Source organism: Papaver somniferum, unplaced genomic scaffold, assembly GCF_003573695.1.
Source record: "Papaver somniferum cultivar HN1 unplaced genomic scaffold, ASM357369v1 unplaced-scaffold_19, whole genome shotgun sequence".
Classification (NCBI taxonomy): Eukaryota; Viridiplantae; Streptophyta; class Magnoliopsida; order Ranunculales; family Papaveraceae; genus Papaver; species Papaver somniferum.
In genome coordinates, this window is record NW_020628818.1 from 2033478 (window position 1) to 2048987 (window position 15510).

A 15510-nucleotide genomic window follows, 5' to 3' on the forward strand; every position below is an offset into this window, starting at 1 on the left:
CAATGGCAAGTAGTAGCTACTCAAATCAATACATTCAACAACCTTCTATACCACTTTTTCATGGAGAAAATTATGATTTTTGGGCAATTTAAATGAAAACCTTGTTCGTGTCTCAAGAAGTGTGGGAGATTGTTGAAGATGGGTATGATGGAACTGGAGATACATCAAACTTAGATGAAGACTAAAAGGATTTACTTAAGGAGAGTAGAAGGAAGAATGCAAAAGCATCCATGTACATCCAACAAGGAGTTGGAGACACCATTCTACCAAGAGTAATACATTCTTATGAAGCTAAAGAAGCTTGGGATCTTCTACAACAAGAGTATGGAGGCAATAAGAAGGTAAGAGAGTTAAAATTACATTCATATAGAAGAGATTTTGAGAATCTTAGAATGAATGAGAATGAATATTTAAATGATTTTTCATCTAGAGTAGTTGAAGTTGTTAAAAATATGATGATGTGTGGTGAGAAGATGGAGGAAAGAAGAATTTGTGAGAAGATATTGATGTGCTTGCCGGAAAAATTTGAACCCATTGTGGCGGTTTTGGAAGAGACTAAAGATTTTTCTACATTGAAGTCACAAGAACTATGGGCATCTTTGAAGGTGTATGAGCAAAGGTTGTTAAGACACTCCGAAAAGTCAATTGAGAGTGCATTTCAATCAAAATTCAACTTGGATTCAAAAAATTCAGCAATAAAGAAAAATGAGTACAAGGGTGAATCAACATCAAACTTCAAAGGAAAAGGAAAATGGAAGAAAGGAGGAGCTAATTCCAACAACTATACAAAGAGTGATTCGTCTCAAGTACCAAGATGCAATTTTTGCAAGAAGAATGGTCACTTGGAAAATAATTTTTGGAACAAAGGAAAACCACAATGTCGCAATTGCAAAAGGTATGGGCATTTGGAGAAATATTGTAGATACAAAGAAGATGAAGAACAATCCGGTAGAGCCGAAGAAAAAAAAATGATAAACAAAATTTGTTTTATTCTTGTCAAAGCGTCATGGTAACTTCTAAAAGTGAAGTTTGGTTTGTGGATAGTGGTTGCACAACTAATATGTCCGGTGAAAAAAGCTTGTTCGTGGATATGGATACATCCATAAATTTTTTAGTGAAGATGGGTGATGGAAATATGGTTCAAGCTAATGGAAAAGATACAATATGTGTGCAAACTATCAATTGAGCAAAATATATTAGAGATGTGGTATATGTTCCGGACTTGGCACAAAATTTGCTTAGTGTTGGGCAACTTGTGGAGCTTGGGTATGTCATCCATTTTGAAGATGTATATTGCACCATTTATGACAAGAAGCACAACAACAAGAGACAAGTCATGAAGAGTATAAAGATGGAGAAAAATAGAAGCTTTCCAATTGTGTTTGAAAAGCAAAAAAATATTGCAATGAGGATGAAAACCATTGATGAAACATGATTATGGCATAAAAGACTTGGGAATTTGAATTTCAATAGCCTCAAGGTGCTTTCCAAGAAGAACATGGTGCAATGACTTCCACAACATATCAACCACAAGGACGGAGTGTGTGAAGGTTGTGCACTTGGGAAGCAACATCGCCAACCATTACCAAAAAACGTAGCATGGAGAGCGAAAGAACTTCTTGGTTTGGTACATACCGACGTGTGTGGACCAATGAATACACGAACTCATGGAGGTAATAGATCCTTCATTTTGTTCATTGATGACTTTACTCGTATGACTTGGGTCTACTTCATGAAACAAAAGTCCGAAGTTTTTAGAATCTTCAAGAAGTTTAAAAGCCTAGTTGAAAAGAAAAGTGTTCACTATATCAAAGTTTTGAGAAGTGATAGAAGAAAAGAGTACAACAACAAAGAGTTTGATAAATTTTGTGAAGATGAAAGCTTGGAAAGGCAACTAACCGTGGTTTATACTCCTCAACAAAATGGTGTTTCCGAGAGAAAGAACCAAACCGTGATGGAGATGGCGAAGTCCATGCTTCATGAGAAGGGTATGCCTAAATATTTTTGGGCCGAAGCCGTTAACACCACCGTCTACTTGATGAATATGTTTCCAACAAAATACGTATGGAACCAAACTCCTTTTGAAGCATGGAGTGGGAGAAGACCATCGGTAAGGCATCTCAAAGTTTTTGGTAGTGTGTGTTATTCTCAAATTCCAAAGGTGAAGAAAACAAAGCTTGATGAATCAAGCGAGAAATGTATATTTCTTGGCTATAACTTCCAATCAAAAGGTTATAGGTTGTTTAGCTTGAAAAACAACACAATAATCACAAGCCGTGATGTCTTGTTCGATGAAGGTGCTTCATGGAATTGGGAAGAAGGTAAAATTGAGAAGAGAACCGTTATTCTTGATGATGAACAAGAAAATTCAGCAACAAAAGAAGTTGGAGAAGGTGTAGAACTACCTCAAACACCCCCAAATGCAAGGTTTAGAGCATCTCCAAGTATGTCTCCAAGTAAGATGCATAGGTTTAGTGCATCAACATCACCACCATCGGAACCAAGGAAGATGCATAGGTTGAGTGAAGTGTATGAAAGATGTAACTATTCTACGGTTGAACCGGAAAATTTTGAAGAAGCATCAAAAGAACCGGTATGGATAAAAGCCATGGAAGAGGAAGTTGTTGTCATTAATGATAACGACACATGGGAGAAAGTAGCAAGGCCAAGTGACAAAGAAGTTATTGGTGTGAAGTTGATCTACAAGGTGAAGTAAAATGAGGATGAAACGGTTCAAAGATACAAAGCAAGGTTGGTGGCAAAGGGCTACTCAAAACAACCCGGTATCGACTACAATGAAACGTTTGCACCGGTTGCTCGTCTTGACACCATTAGAACCGTGATTGCTATGGCTTCCCAAAAATGTTGGTTACTTTATCAACTTGATGTCAAATCGGAATTTTTGAATGGAAAACTCCATGAAGAGGTCTATGTAGAACAACCACAAGGTTTTGTGGTGGAAAGAGAAGAATATAAGTTGTACAAGTTTAAGAAAGCTTTGTATGGCCTAAAGCAAGCACCAAGAGCTTGGTATAGTGAGATAGATGGATACTTCAAAAGGAAAAACTTCAACAAAAGCAAGAGTGAGCCTACACTATATGTGAAGACAAAAGGTACGTCTATTCTCATCGTTGACTTATATGTTGATGATCTTATCTTTACGGGTAATGATGCTCATATGATTGAGCAATTCAAGAGAGAAATGATGACGAAATATGAGATGAGTGACATGGGTTTGCTCAAGTACCTCCTTGGTATAGAAGTTCATCAAAGTGAAGATGGAGTGTTCATTTCTCAAAGCAAGTATGCCGAAAAGGTGTTGAAGAAATTTGATATGATTGGTTGTAACCCCACATCCACACCACTTGTAGTGAATGAGAAACTCAAGAAAGATGATGGAGGAAGAAAAGTTGATGAGACTTACTATAGAGGTCTTATTGGAAACTTGTTGTATCTTACACATACAAGACCCGACATCATGTTTACTTCAAGTATGCTTTCTAGGTTCATGATTTCACCTAGTCATTTACATCTTGGCGCGGCAAAGAGGTTGTTTAGGTACATACAAGGAACAATTAATTTTGGAATCATGTATCCAAGAAATTTGGATGTCAAATTAGTTGGATATTGTGATAGCTACTTGGGAGGGTGTATTGATTACATGAAGAGTACATCGGGGTATGCTTTTTCTCTTGGTTCGGGCATATTTACTTGGGCATCGAAGAAGCAAGAAACCGTAGCTCTATCCACGGCGGAAGCGGAGTACATTTCGGCATTAATAGCTACATCTCATGTTGTATGGCTAAGAAGAATCATGGAAGATATTCAAGAGAAGCAAGAAGGGTGCACCGAAAATTTTTGTGACAACAAATCCGTAATTGCTATGTCCAAAGATTCGGTTGAGCATTGTAGAGCAAGGCACATCAAACTCAAGTATCACTTCATTCGAGAAGCGGTTGAATATGGTGAGATAGAACTCAAGTATTGCAAGACGGAAGACCAATTGGTGGACATATTCACCAAGGCACTTCCCAAAGGCAAGTTCCAAAACTTTAGGGAATTACTTGGAGTTGTAGAACATCACATTAAGGAGGAGAATGTTGAGCGTTAATGTAATGTTTAAATGTAATAGGAGTGTAAGAATATAAGTAGTAGTAGAATTGTATGGACAATAGATGTACACATGTCATCTTATCTCTATGGTATTATATTGACCATGTGTAGAGAAAGAAATCATGATGGAGAGAGTTTAATAAAAAACAAAAGAGAGTGAGTAGAAACTATTAGTTTCCCACTCCATTATCAATCAAAATCCTTCTAAGCTTCATCATAAATTCAACCAAATATATAACATAATTGCAAATTGATTAAGACATTAAAAGAGATTGGACTTATCTTTCTAGTTGTTTTGTTGAAGAGTTATGTACAAGAATTTTGTTGGGAGTAATTTCCTTTAAGATTGTTTTTGCTAGTTGAATCTTCGGATTTGATTAACTCGATGGCGCGTCATGATGTTTCATTAACCCGATGGGGGGGTCTCTGGTGGTTGAAAACTCATCTATATTGACCTGTGGTTTAGGCTTTCTGTCGAACACTTGTAGTGCATCTGGAAAACTGACGATGGCTAAATGCTTGTTGTGTATTGGAAAATCCACAGAATAACTCCTTCCTTGCAAATTCAACATAAGTATACACATTCAATCATTATTGCTGGCAGTGAACTCTGGGCTCAAGAAATTCCCGATACTATCATCTTGGATCCATTCTTATTAAAATTTGAATTCATAGAAGCAATCAATCCACATTTTCCTTGCCCTAAATTCGAAATTTATGATAACCCATGTCTTTTAGTTCGTGCAAGACCCTAATGTAATGATCAAACCCAATTCCTTCATTGTTAACAAAAATTATATCGAGGACATGGACTAGAAACAAGATTTTCTTGTCACTGTTGGCCTTTGGGCCTCCGGGTTTGATGTTGATGATGCTGTTATTGACTCCAGCATTTGGTAAAGGAAGGTGGTGGCATCTTCGGATAATGATGGGACGATGGTTTTGATGTTGGACGCAATTCTCTGTTGGTGGTCACTGTTAGATATTGGAGAAATTAGGGTTCATATTGATGTTGGGGGTTTGCTGAGAAGATTGTAGTGGTGATTTTGAGGATTTTGAGTAAGCTAATACATAGAGAAATTATTTTTGTTGGTGAAATTTGCAGAATAGTTTTGTTGGCAGTAATTCTCATGAACTTTCCATTGATTCGGAATTAGTTATCCCTCTGAGGTTTCATTGCTGCTGATGGAAGTTGTCAAAGATTGACAGCTTTGGGTGGTGAAGCTTTAATGGTGTTAGTGTAAATACGGTATGGTTGATGGTGGAGATGGCAGAATCAAGTTGACGACGTAGAGGTTCCGGGGAAAAGCTAGAAGGGGTTGCTCATGAATGTTAAGGTGGAAATCATGAAGGTGGTGGCCCTGGTGCTATTCAGTTGATGACCTCGGGTATAAATGGGATGAAGATGGAAGCCGAGGCCGCTATTGAGGTTGAAGACTTAGGGTATATGGAAGTCGAAGCTACGATTTAGGTTGAAGACGTAAATAAAAATAGAAGGGTCGGTAGAGTATTTTGATGTTTTAGGTGATTTGTTATTTCAAGGATAGAGAAAATGGTGATTGTGGTACTTTTTTCGGTGGTTTTTGTTATATGGAGGTGCTATTTAGTTGAAAATCCAGAAGAAAGTAACACCCGAGGTAGTGCCTTCATGTGGTGGTATTGAGGATTAGTCCCCAGTGAAGTCGCCAAATGTAAACACTCTAATATTGGTGAAGGGTTACAAGGAGACTAATCCCAATACAGAGTACAATCCTCTCTAGAAATGGTATTTCTCTCTCTTAAGATATTCTATTATCTCTACCTTCTCTCATCTTGGACATGCTCCTTTCATAGGAGAAGTTAGCTTAAGGCATACCTCAAGTGGACAACCTCCTTACAATATGACATTTATTATACAACAACTACTATTTACTAAGGGCGCATCACCTTTGTGACCATAATGGTGGCTTCGGCTGGTCATTACCCGAAGCCCCCATTCTCATGTCTCCGGGGTTGCTCAAATCCATGTGCTTACAGTATCCATCCCAAATTGAGACTAACTTGAGAGGCATATCCATCGGGAATGGTAAGTCTAAAACCTCGTTGTGCAAGTTCTTTGGTGAAGTCAAAAACAGATTTTGCGTCTTTGGAAGAATTCTTCGGATTCATTGAACTAAGAATCAAAGACAGAATAACTTAATCATAAAAGCTTATGCAAGATCAACATCGATAAAATAGAAGAGATCAAAATGAAAGAAAGAGTTTACCTTGAAGTTGGTGCAGTTTGGGGAGAAACACTTCTACTAACAGACATAGAAGGAATTGCAAAGAAGAAATAGTTGCAGAGAGGAAGATCAGAGGAACAAAAGAGTTGGAATAATAAAAGTTAATGAAGTAAATATTATGAGGGGTCGATGAGAATGTGTTTATACCCAAGATAACCAGTTGGAGTGTTGGAAGGTCATCAAGGAAGTGGAACGAATGACGTGTTGGTTACTCGGGAAAGAAATGGAGACGTGGATGCGGTCGCATGCGAAAAATACGAGGGCATGACGACGGTTTTAAAACTGCAAAATTCGCTTCCCATCCTACCTTGTTCGGATAATAGGAGATTAGGCAAAACATGTGGGCATAAAATTACATCACCACGTGGAAGCATCGCCTAAAATGAATACGGAAGATTCACGTTTTTGGTAAATACTAAATACATATCTTAACAACACTTTTCCCGTTTCCGAGATATCTACCAAGCGTGCGAGATTAAAACATGTGAAAAACACTAACGAAGATCTTTCATTAAGTTTGAAACGAGTAGTTGAGCATTTCATGAAAAAACATAACAGTCAGGTCATCAGTCTACAGTCTGATTAAATAGGTTTCTAAAGGCTATACGACGAGACATGGAATGACAATGACATCTTTAGCGAGTATCGATGGGAGAATTTACTAGCGAAGACAACCACCAGAGAAGATTAACCCTTTTGAAAGTCAACTACAGTAGAAAGCCTCTCCGAACAAGCCAGTAAGTGAAGTGAGTTTTCCTCCACTAACAAAATTTTCCTATAAAACGAATTGTAAAGATTGTAAGAGGGGTTGAATTTTTTTAGAGTTGAGAGCATATTGAGAAAGAGAACACTGGAGAGTATTCTGGCATTGCAGTAAGAATTTGTTATCATCTTCTGTCCATAGTACGTAAAACCAACCTCATGGACGTAAGTTTTAACACCTAACCACGTAAATCGCATGTGTCTCGATATTTGTTTACTTAATCACGAATATTAACGACATAACTTGAATGTTTGCTTGATACATGTGTTTGTAACTTTAGGATTGTTCATTGGATGTACTATGGGTTTTACTATAGCTACATATTTATTGAGAATAGTTAATTTTCTTTGGAGAATAATTATTTGATCAGAAAAATGAATCTCTCATAATCTCTAATTGTAAGGGCTATTACCACCATGATTGAGTGACTCGGAATTGATAACGAATTCTATTATATCGATAAATGGGTACTTGTTAATAATGTCCAAGTGTAGTTTTATCAGTTTCATTTCATTAGTTTGAACCTTTAAGGTTATTAGATGCAATCAGGTTCGTATATGAAATTGGGGATTATGAATTGATCCTGGTGGTATTGCTAAAGGAGGAGGAGGAGTAGATAATAATCTTGAATTTTCTTGGGTGATTTTAAATTGATATATAGAGATATTCATATATCCTTCATAACTAAACCTCCTCTAGTTAATGTTGTGAACTTTTTGTAACAATTCCCATAAGAATTAATCACGCGTAAGACATGTATTAACAATTCCCACATGAATTAATCACGCGGAAAACGATGAGGAAGATGGTTCCATTTTATCCCCGTGGTTTGCACTTGTAATAAAAGGATGTTGTTATCTCACATGTGTGCACGTGTTGACTACTTAACATCATTGGATGGAAACTTAGACGGATGTGGTATATTACCGAAAATTGGAATCTCGAGGTTTCCAAGATGACATCAAATTTTGGGAATATTCCCAATTTTTTTTTTTGAAATATTGCACTTAAAATGTATGGTCCTGCTATGTTCCACACCATCTTGTTTTCTTCCCATACTTTTTGAACGAATGATACTAGAATTCTCATTGTTGTCGGTTAACATATGAACTAGGTAGTTTGAAGTTGAATCACCCATGGCTGCAGTCTCCTAATATCTTGCATGACGAGTCAAATTTTGGAACATGATAGCATATCTAAGTCGTAAGACAAATTGCGAAGAAAATTTAGGTCAAATGATATGGGGAAAATGCAAGGTTTTTAAAATGTGAAGCGGAGCGTGACTCTTTTTCCATTTTTAAGAAGCAATGCGTATGTTGAAGCGTTAAACGTCGTTTCATGGTTGATATTTGAAGCATATGCTTTCGTATAAATAACAGTAAGTGTTAGTGGTGGTTATAAAATCTAGAAAGATAATATTTATATAAATCCAATATATGTCCAATTATTATCAAAAACTGAGGCATGCCCCTGGCAGAGTGGTTCATGGTACTCCATCTGAATCCTCTCAGAACTTTCCTCTTTTTTTTTTCCCTTTAAAGCGCACCAATTAAATGGAATATGTACTTCATAGTAGATTCGAAGAGAATTGTTGAATGTGGAAGAAGCGTACGCCTGACATATAAATGGAGAGACATATTTCCTCAAAGTTGATTCAATTTTTGTCCCTCACCTAAACCTATGTCCTCAGAAACTCTATCTTTGGATAGTTGCACCTGAAAAAACAATTTAACAATCGTAAATTGAAACATAAGTAAATGGAATAAAAGAAAATGAAACATGCACCATAGGGAAAAGAATCACCTCTTTGTCCCAATCCGCTCGCCAACACATAATCAACAGAACGATTGTCTGAAGACCCATCCCAAATTGGGTTCCAACCCAAAGTCCCTTCATTCGTACACATAACAACTTAAAGTTACAATGCTAGCATCTTATAATAGAAACATCCAAACTTGAAAATAAATTGCAGGACACAATGCTAAGATAGTCCAGGGATGAGCTTACCTCAAGACCCCAATCTAATTTGAATGCCATAAAGACGCCTAGGGGCAACCCAATAAGATAGTAGGTTGCAATATTTACATAGGCTACATCAGCTTGCCAACCAGCTCCGATGGCCATGCCTGTTAATTCAAACCTGTTAAATGATATAATTGGTTTAGCAAATTTATCATTGAGTTCTCATCAAGTTATTTCAGAATTTGGAAAACACGAACCTGTTAAAACGGGTTGGACCCCACAAAGAATGATTGAGGAACATAAATATATGGCTAAATTACTAACTTCTTTCATAACAATCTTGTCATCTGTAAATAGTTTTGGGAAGTCATTTCTTGTTATCAAAATTAGGATAGCAAAGCAATCTGTGTGACTAGAGCAATTGAGACTGTAACCCAAACAGAAAATCTTGCAGCAGCTGGATTTCCTGCTCCCAATTCATTTGAGACCCTTACACTGAATAAATACAGAAGAAATGAGTAAACTACTAGAATGTAGATTTCAACTGAAGTGTAACCATATTTCATCAATAAGTTCAAATGAATACCTGACAGCAGCAATATAACCAAGTGGTACCATAAATATCCATCCTTCAACATTCATACTACAAACAAGAAAAAAAAAATCGCTAACATTGAAGGTTTAAACAAGCTCTCGATTTACATTGTATCAAGCAGTAATATACATACATACCAGATGGAAGCAGCATCAATTTTAACTTCAGCATTTTTAAGTACTCCCGCAAATACAATCAAAACCATAAATGACCAGTACTCCAAGCTGCAATAACAAAACTCACTTGATTTTAGAATAACTACAAAGGACAATGGTTAGTTTTGGCTCGCCTTTGAAGCTACTTGATCAAATTAACCAAACCAAGAATTCGGAACGCCAATCTTAGACCAATTTTCGATGTGCCTATTTTGGCAATTTGCCATCATAGATGAGTTCGGTGTTACAGTTTAAATCATTTTTTATAAGGCAAATGTGGGCCAGCACCACTTCCAGTCAAAGATAACCAGAGATACTAACCAGAGCATGACAGCTGAAGCCAAAGATAACCAGAGAAAATCAAGCAATTCAGTAAAAGCCTTCCATGAAAACCCACTCCAAGAATCCTTGCAGCTTCCAGAGACAATATAAGCAAATTGAAGAATGACGACCAAAACCCATGAAAAATTCAAAGAAGCTGCTGCTCCAACTAAACCCCATCTCATAACACAAAACCAGCTTAATGGAACATGAATTACTAAAACTAGAAACGATAACCAAGCTAATGGTATTACTTTGCTTTGGGCTTGTAAAAATCTTTGCATAGGAGAATTCAATGCATACATGTATAATTGTGGTATCATCCATATAGAATATGTACCAGCTAATTCTGCAATCTCTTTTTGTTGGCCTAATATTAATAGAATTTGTGTTCCAAATACTGAGATTAGTGTTAACGGTAACGCAGTTCTAAGCAGAATCACCCATGATCTTTGTAAGTATATCCCTAGCAATGTTAGTTTTCCTGCTCCATATGCTTGTCCGCATAATGTTTCTAATGCACTTCCATACCCAACTGCAAAAACACAAAACCTGAAAAATAAGTCAAGAGAGATATATAGGAGACATTGATAGATGATATAGATTGCGATAGAGTACCATGATGCCATAGGTGAGACCAGAAATGACCAAGTTTTGGAGACCAAAAGCAGCAAGTTCAAGCGTACCAACATGACCAACCCATGTTTGAGTGGTGAAAGCAAGAGAGAATTGAAAGATTGCACTTAAAATGCATGGTCCTGCTATGTTCCACACCATCTGATTTTCTTCCCAAACTTTTCGAGAGAAGGATACTTGAGAATTCTCATTTTTGTTTGTTAACAAAGGAACTGCGTAGTTTGAAGTTGAATCATCCATGGCTGATATCTCTATCTCGCTTGAGCTTCACAAATTTGTATTTACCTGACAACCGAGCTCCCTGATAAAATAGGAGTGAGATAGAGAGAGGAGGAGGATTATTCTTGATCAAATTATTGATTGCTAACGTGTGATAGAAAGAGCAAGTAGGAAGAGATCTTCTTTTCTTTCTTTTTTGATAAATAGGAATCTTGACGGAAGCTAGCCTGAAAAAAAGCTGTTTGATCTATATTACAAAAATAGGAGAAGGTCTACATATATACAAAGAGTAGTCTCTTAATCCTCTCATGTAAATTGTCCCTTCCGGGACATCCAGTAACAACCACCTCTCATGCATATATGCCCTCTGAACTCATTATAATCATAAATGGTTTGTTTGATTGCATGAGAGCAAAAAGAAAACTCTGTCTAAATCATTTTTATTTGGTCTAAACTGTCGGAATCATGTGTCCACATTGTATGTGAATACAAATATAATGTACTAAAAGACTTCACATATCAAGTACACCGAGTCGTTGCCTTCTTCATATTATCATAAGGTGTAGTTCACTGGCAATGCACGCAGGACTTGTTGAAAGACTATCTGGTTCATTTTTTTATATTGTGGTTTTGTTTTATATGACTAGGTTGCCACTGCCTTTAGGGGGCATCCAAGAACCAAGATGCTACTCATACATCTTTTTTAGTTTTGCACTGTCGTATTGTCTATGAAACTCTTAAGCAGGAATGCTTCCTAAATTATTGCCAGAGTTGTATAAATGCTTTGCTTGCACAACTCTTATTGGTTAACTTCCGGTAGTACATTACATATCTATATACCATATATCTGACTCGTCTATAAAGTGTTCTGTTACATTGATTAAATTCAAAATCTATTAAAATAAACAGAATTTACTACTCATTTAGGAAGTACAATTAGAGAAATACAAGAATTAATAAACAAAATTGTGAAATGAAATGGATATCTGTGACAACACTATGATTTGGAAATCACTTGAAAACGAGTTGATATGACAACTAAATCATTTTTCTTTTGTTTCATCTCTATATAATCCTATACTGTCTGAATCATGTGTTCGTATATGCCTGCTGTTCAATTTCGTTCTACTTAAGATGATCCCTCCCTACCAAATTAACTAGTTTGTTGTTCATATATGTCTATGAATCTATTGAACCAGGTGTGAGATTTTAGCAATTTAACGCAAGGTTGTTCAGAAATCCCAAACAAGGTTTTTTATTTTTCATTTTGGATCATTAAAAGTTTGATCTTTTTCATTAAAGAATGAGAATTAAAATAATCTCAAAGTTTAATCAACTTTTGTTCCTCGCCTAAACCCACATCCTCGGAAACTCGGACTTCAGATAATTGCACCTGCAAAAACAATTCAACAACCATGAATATATCTTGACAGAAGGATATGAAAATGAACCATAAGAGAAAACTCACTTCTTTGTCCCAGTCTGCACGCCAAAACATAATTAAGAGACCAATTGTCTGAAGGCCCATCCCAATTTGTGTTCCAACCCAAAGTCCCTTCATTCATATAAATATGACGGTTAATGAATATCAACTCGAAAAATACAATGCTAGAGTCTTATTAAAAAATAGACACATCCAAGCATGACAACACACATTGTTAAGAGATAGTATAAGGATGAGCTTACCTCTAGACCCCAATCTAATTTGAATCCCATGAAGACGCCGATGGGCAACCCAATGAGATAATAGGTTACGGAATTTACGTAGGCTACAACAGCTTGCCAACCAGCTCCAATGGTCATACCTGCTAATTCAAATATATACATGTGTGTTATAAGAATTTCCTTGTTGGCTATTGCATATTCACGACCGAGTTCTCATGAGGTTGCTTCTGCATTTGGAATTACGAACCTGATAAAACGGGTAGGATGGCACATAGTAAGATTGAGATACATAAATACACGGCTAATGCACTGACTTCTTTCATAACAATCTTGTCGTCTGTAAAGAGTTTTGGGAAGTCATATCTTGTTATCAAAATTAGGGTAGCAAAAACTGTTTGTGTTACTAGAGCAATTGAGACCGTAACCCAAACAGAGAATCTTGCAGCTGCAGCATTTCCTGCTCCCAATTCGTTCGAGACCCTTACACTGAAAAAGATACAACAGAAATCAGTAAACTATAGGCAGATAGGTACCAACTGAAAGTATGAAACTATGTTCTATCAATAAGTTCAAAAACGGATACCCGACAGCAGCCATGTAACCAAGTGGTACCATAAATAGCCATCCTTCGACATTCAAACTACAAACAAGAAAAAAGAAAACATTCAATACAATGCCATCCTGAAAAAAAAATGAAATCGCTTTTTGTACATCGTTTGGACTACTCATGACATGAAGGGCTTGAGGTCACACCGCTGGACTAACTTGATTATCCTATCCACGTGTATATATATATAGTCTCATATGTAACAGTGAAGATCCAAGCAGTACAATGTTCTTTACCACTCTATTTCATGCATATACATACCAGATAGCAGCTGCATCAACTTTAACTTCAGCATTTTTAAGTACTCCGGCAAACACAAGCAAAACCATAAGTGTCCAATACTCCAAGCTGTTTAGAAAGAAAAAGTCCACATGAATCAGAATAAATCCGAATGAGCAACGGTTAATTTGGATTTCGAGTGGAGGTGGCTATGGACTATCGAAAAACAATTTGTTTCCGCATTTCGATGTATCCACATTTTCATTGTATTCAAATTGTCAATCAATTGAATATGACTATGACAATATTCAATCGAATAACTAAAACTAATTTCTTGGCATCCCTTCTTCAAGGAGTCGGTTGCATGTAGTTTAACAATCCAACCAATAAGCTAAATTATTAAGTGAACAATATTAAAATAATTGGCACGAGTCGCACGACAAGACTGCCACATTATTAGACTCGCCAACTATCTGTTATGGAACAACTACTTTGCGCGGCTTCCAGTGGGAAAACTTCTCAAATTTTATTTTCATTTCTAAATAAAGTCGAGCATAATATGTACTCAGTGAGTTGGATAGGGATTTCCGTGCCGGTTACGGTACTCAAGGAAATGCATTTAACACCTAGACTGTTGATTTTTGGCCTTGAGACTTGGGAAACAAAAGACTGTGCCAATAAATAATTATAATTTGAAGAAAAATTCAAGCAAAACGAGTTACTCACAAACTAGAGAGAGATTTCATACTAACCAGAGCATGACAGCTGAAGCCAGAGATAACCAGAGAAAATCGAGCAATTCAGTAAAAGCCAACCATGAAAAACCACTCCAAGTATCCTTGCAGTTTCCGGAGACGATATAAGAAAATTGAAGAATGACAACCAAGACCCATGAAAAATTCAACGAAGCTGCCGCTCCAACTAAACCCCATCTCATAACACAAAACCAACTTAACGGAACATGAATAACTAAAACTCCAAATGATATCCAAGCTAATGGTACTACTTTTCTCTGGGCTTGTAAAAATCTTTGCATAGGAGAATTCAAAGCGTACATGTATAATTGTGGTATCATCCATATAGAATATGTACCAGCTAATTCTGCAATCTCTATTTTTTGGCCAAAAAGTAAAAGAATTTTTGTTGCAAACACCGAGATTAGTGTTAATGGTAATGCAGTTCCAAGCAGAATCACCCATGATCTTTGCAAGTATATCCCTAGCAGTGTTAGTTTTCCTGCTCCATATGCTTGTCCGCATAGTGTTTGTAACGCACTTCCCATTCCCAACTGCAAAAAACAAAAACCAAAAAAAGAAAATAATCAAGAGAAGATATATATGAGAGATTGATAGAAGATATATATAGAGAGATAGATTACCATGATGCCATAGGTGAGACCAGCAATGACCAAGTTTTGGAGACCAAAAGCAGCAAGTTCAAGGGTACCAACATGACCAACCCATATTTGAGTGGTGAAAGCAAGAGAGAATTTTAATATTGCACTCAAAATGGATGGTCCTGCTATGTACCATATGATCTTGTTTTCTTCCCAAACTTTTCGACAGAAGGATTCTTGATCAGAATTCTCATTTTTGTTTGTTAACAGAGGTATTGAGTAGTTTGAAGTTGAATCACCATCCATGGCAGAAATCTCGACCTCCCTAAAAGCTTAACAAGCTTGTATTTATTTGACAACCTACCTCGTTGACAAAATAGGAGAGAGAGGATTAATCTTGATCAAATTATTAGTTGAGCAATCATTCCTAATCCAGCCAGCAGCTAGCTTTATAACCGTCAGCAAACAGTGTATTAATCTCCAATTAATTACCTGTTATGTCCCTTCTTCCTTAATACCAGGTTATAGAAGTGGATCCTGCTGGATCATACTCCGAAAGCAAACTTTTTTCCTCTTTCAAGATTCAGGTTTTAAATAGTGGGAATGGTCCATGAATTCAACATTTATGGCCATGTGTTTCCGCTTCACAATATGT

General features: G+C 36.7%; 4 protein-coding genes across 4 annotated transcripts; 1 reads left to right on the plus strand and 3 right to left on the minus strand.

The window, feature by feature from the left end:
• The first annotated feature begins 230 nt into the window (after window positions 1-230).
• Window positions 231-1013, plus strand: LOC113338921. Its single transcript, XM_026584315.1, has one exon. The coding sequence runs from the start codon at window positions 231-233 to the stop codon at window positions 1011-1013; it is 783 nt and encodes a 260-aa protein (XP_026440100.1).
• Window positions 1014-9488: 8475 nt separating this feature from the next.
• On the minus strand, window positions 9489-9961 carry LOC113338923 (protein DETOXIFICATION 40-like). The gene is made up of 3 exons (XM_026584316.1): window positions 9835-9961; window positions 9689-9745; window positions 9489-9597 (listed from the first exon to the last, which is right to left on the minus strand). The coding sequence occupies exons 1-3, from the start codon at window positions 9900-9902 to the stop codon at window positions 9489-9491; spliced, it is 234 nt and encodes a 77-aa protein (XP_026440101.1). The 5' UTR covers window positions 9903-9961.
• Window positions 9962-10115: 154 nt separating this feature from the next.
• Window positions 10116-11049, minus strand: LOC113338924 (protein DETOXIFICATION 29-like). The gene is made up of 2 exons (XM_026584317.1): window positions 10812-11049; window positions 10116-10708 (listed from the first exon to the last, which is right to left on the minus strand). Exons 1-2 carry the CDS (start codon window positions 11047-11049, stop codon window positions 10116-10118), a joined length of 831 nt encoding a protein of 276 aa, XP_026440102.1.
• Window positions 11050-12096: 1047 nt separating this feature from the next.
• Window positions 12097-15260, minus strand: LOC113338373 (protein DETOXIFICATION 33-like). Its single transcript, XM_026583804.1, has 8 exons — window positions 14898-15260; window positions 14272-14807; window positions 13562-13648; window positions 13277-13333; window positions 12941-13179; window positions 12715-12833; window positions 12497-12583; window positions 12097-12421 (listed from the first exon to the last, which is right to left on the minus strand). The coding sequence occupies exons 1-8, from the start codon at window positions 15159-15161 to the stop codon at window positions 12350-12352; spliced, it is 1461 nt and encodes a 486-aa protein (XP_026439589.1). The 5' UTR covers window positions 15162-15260; the 3' UTR covers window positions 12097-12349.
• Between the last annotated feature and the right edge of the window lie 250 nt (window positions 15261-15510).

Bases quoted from the DNA above. Each gene is read 5' to 3' on its own strand.
- LOC113338921 (XM_026584315.1), top strand. From the start codon at position 231: ATGTACATCCAACAAGGAGTTGGAGACACCATTCTACCAAGAGTAATA.
- LOC113338923 (XM_026584316.1), bottom strand. From the start codon at position 9,902: ATGGTTTTGATTGTATTTGCGGGAGTACTTAAAAATGCTGAAGTTAAA. The intron at 9,746-9,834 runs GTATGTATGTAT...TCTTGTTTGTAG, and splicing joins ATTGATGCTGCTTCCATCTG to TATGAATGTTGAAGGATGGA. The intron at 9,598-9,688 runs GTATTCATTTGA...GTATTTATTCAG, and splicing joins GGTTATATTGCTGCTGTCAG to TGTAAGGGTCTCAAATGAAT.
- LOC113338924 (XM_026584317.1), bottom strand. From the start codon at position 11,049: ATGGATGATTCAACTTCAAACTACGCAGTTCCTTTGTTAACAAACAAA. The intron at 10,709-10,811 runs GTCTCACCTATG...GTGTTTTTGCAG, and splicing joins CCAAAACTTGGTCATTTCTG to TTGGGTATGGAAGTGCATTA.
- LOC113338373 (XM_026583804.1), bottom strand. From the start codon at position 15,161: ATGGATGGTGATTCAACTTCAAACTACTCAATACCTCTGTTAACAAAC. The intron at 13,180-13,276 runs GTATCCGTTTTT...TATCTTTTTCAG, and splicing joins GGTTACATGGCTGCTGTCGG to TGTAAGGGTCTCGAACGAAT. The intron at 12,422-12,496 runs GTGAGTTTTCTC...TTGTTTTTGCAG, and splicing joins GTGCAGACTGGGACAAAGAA to GTGCAATTATCTGAAGTCCG.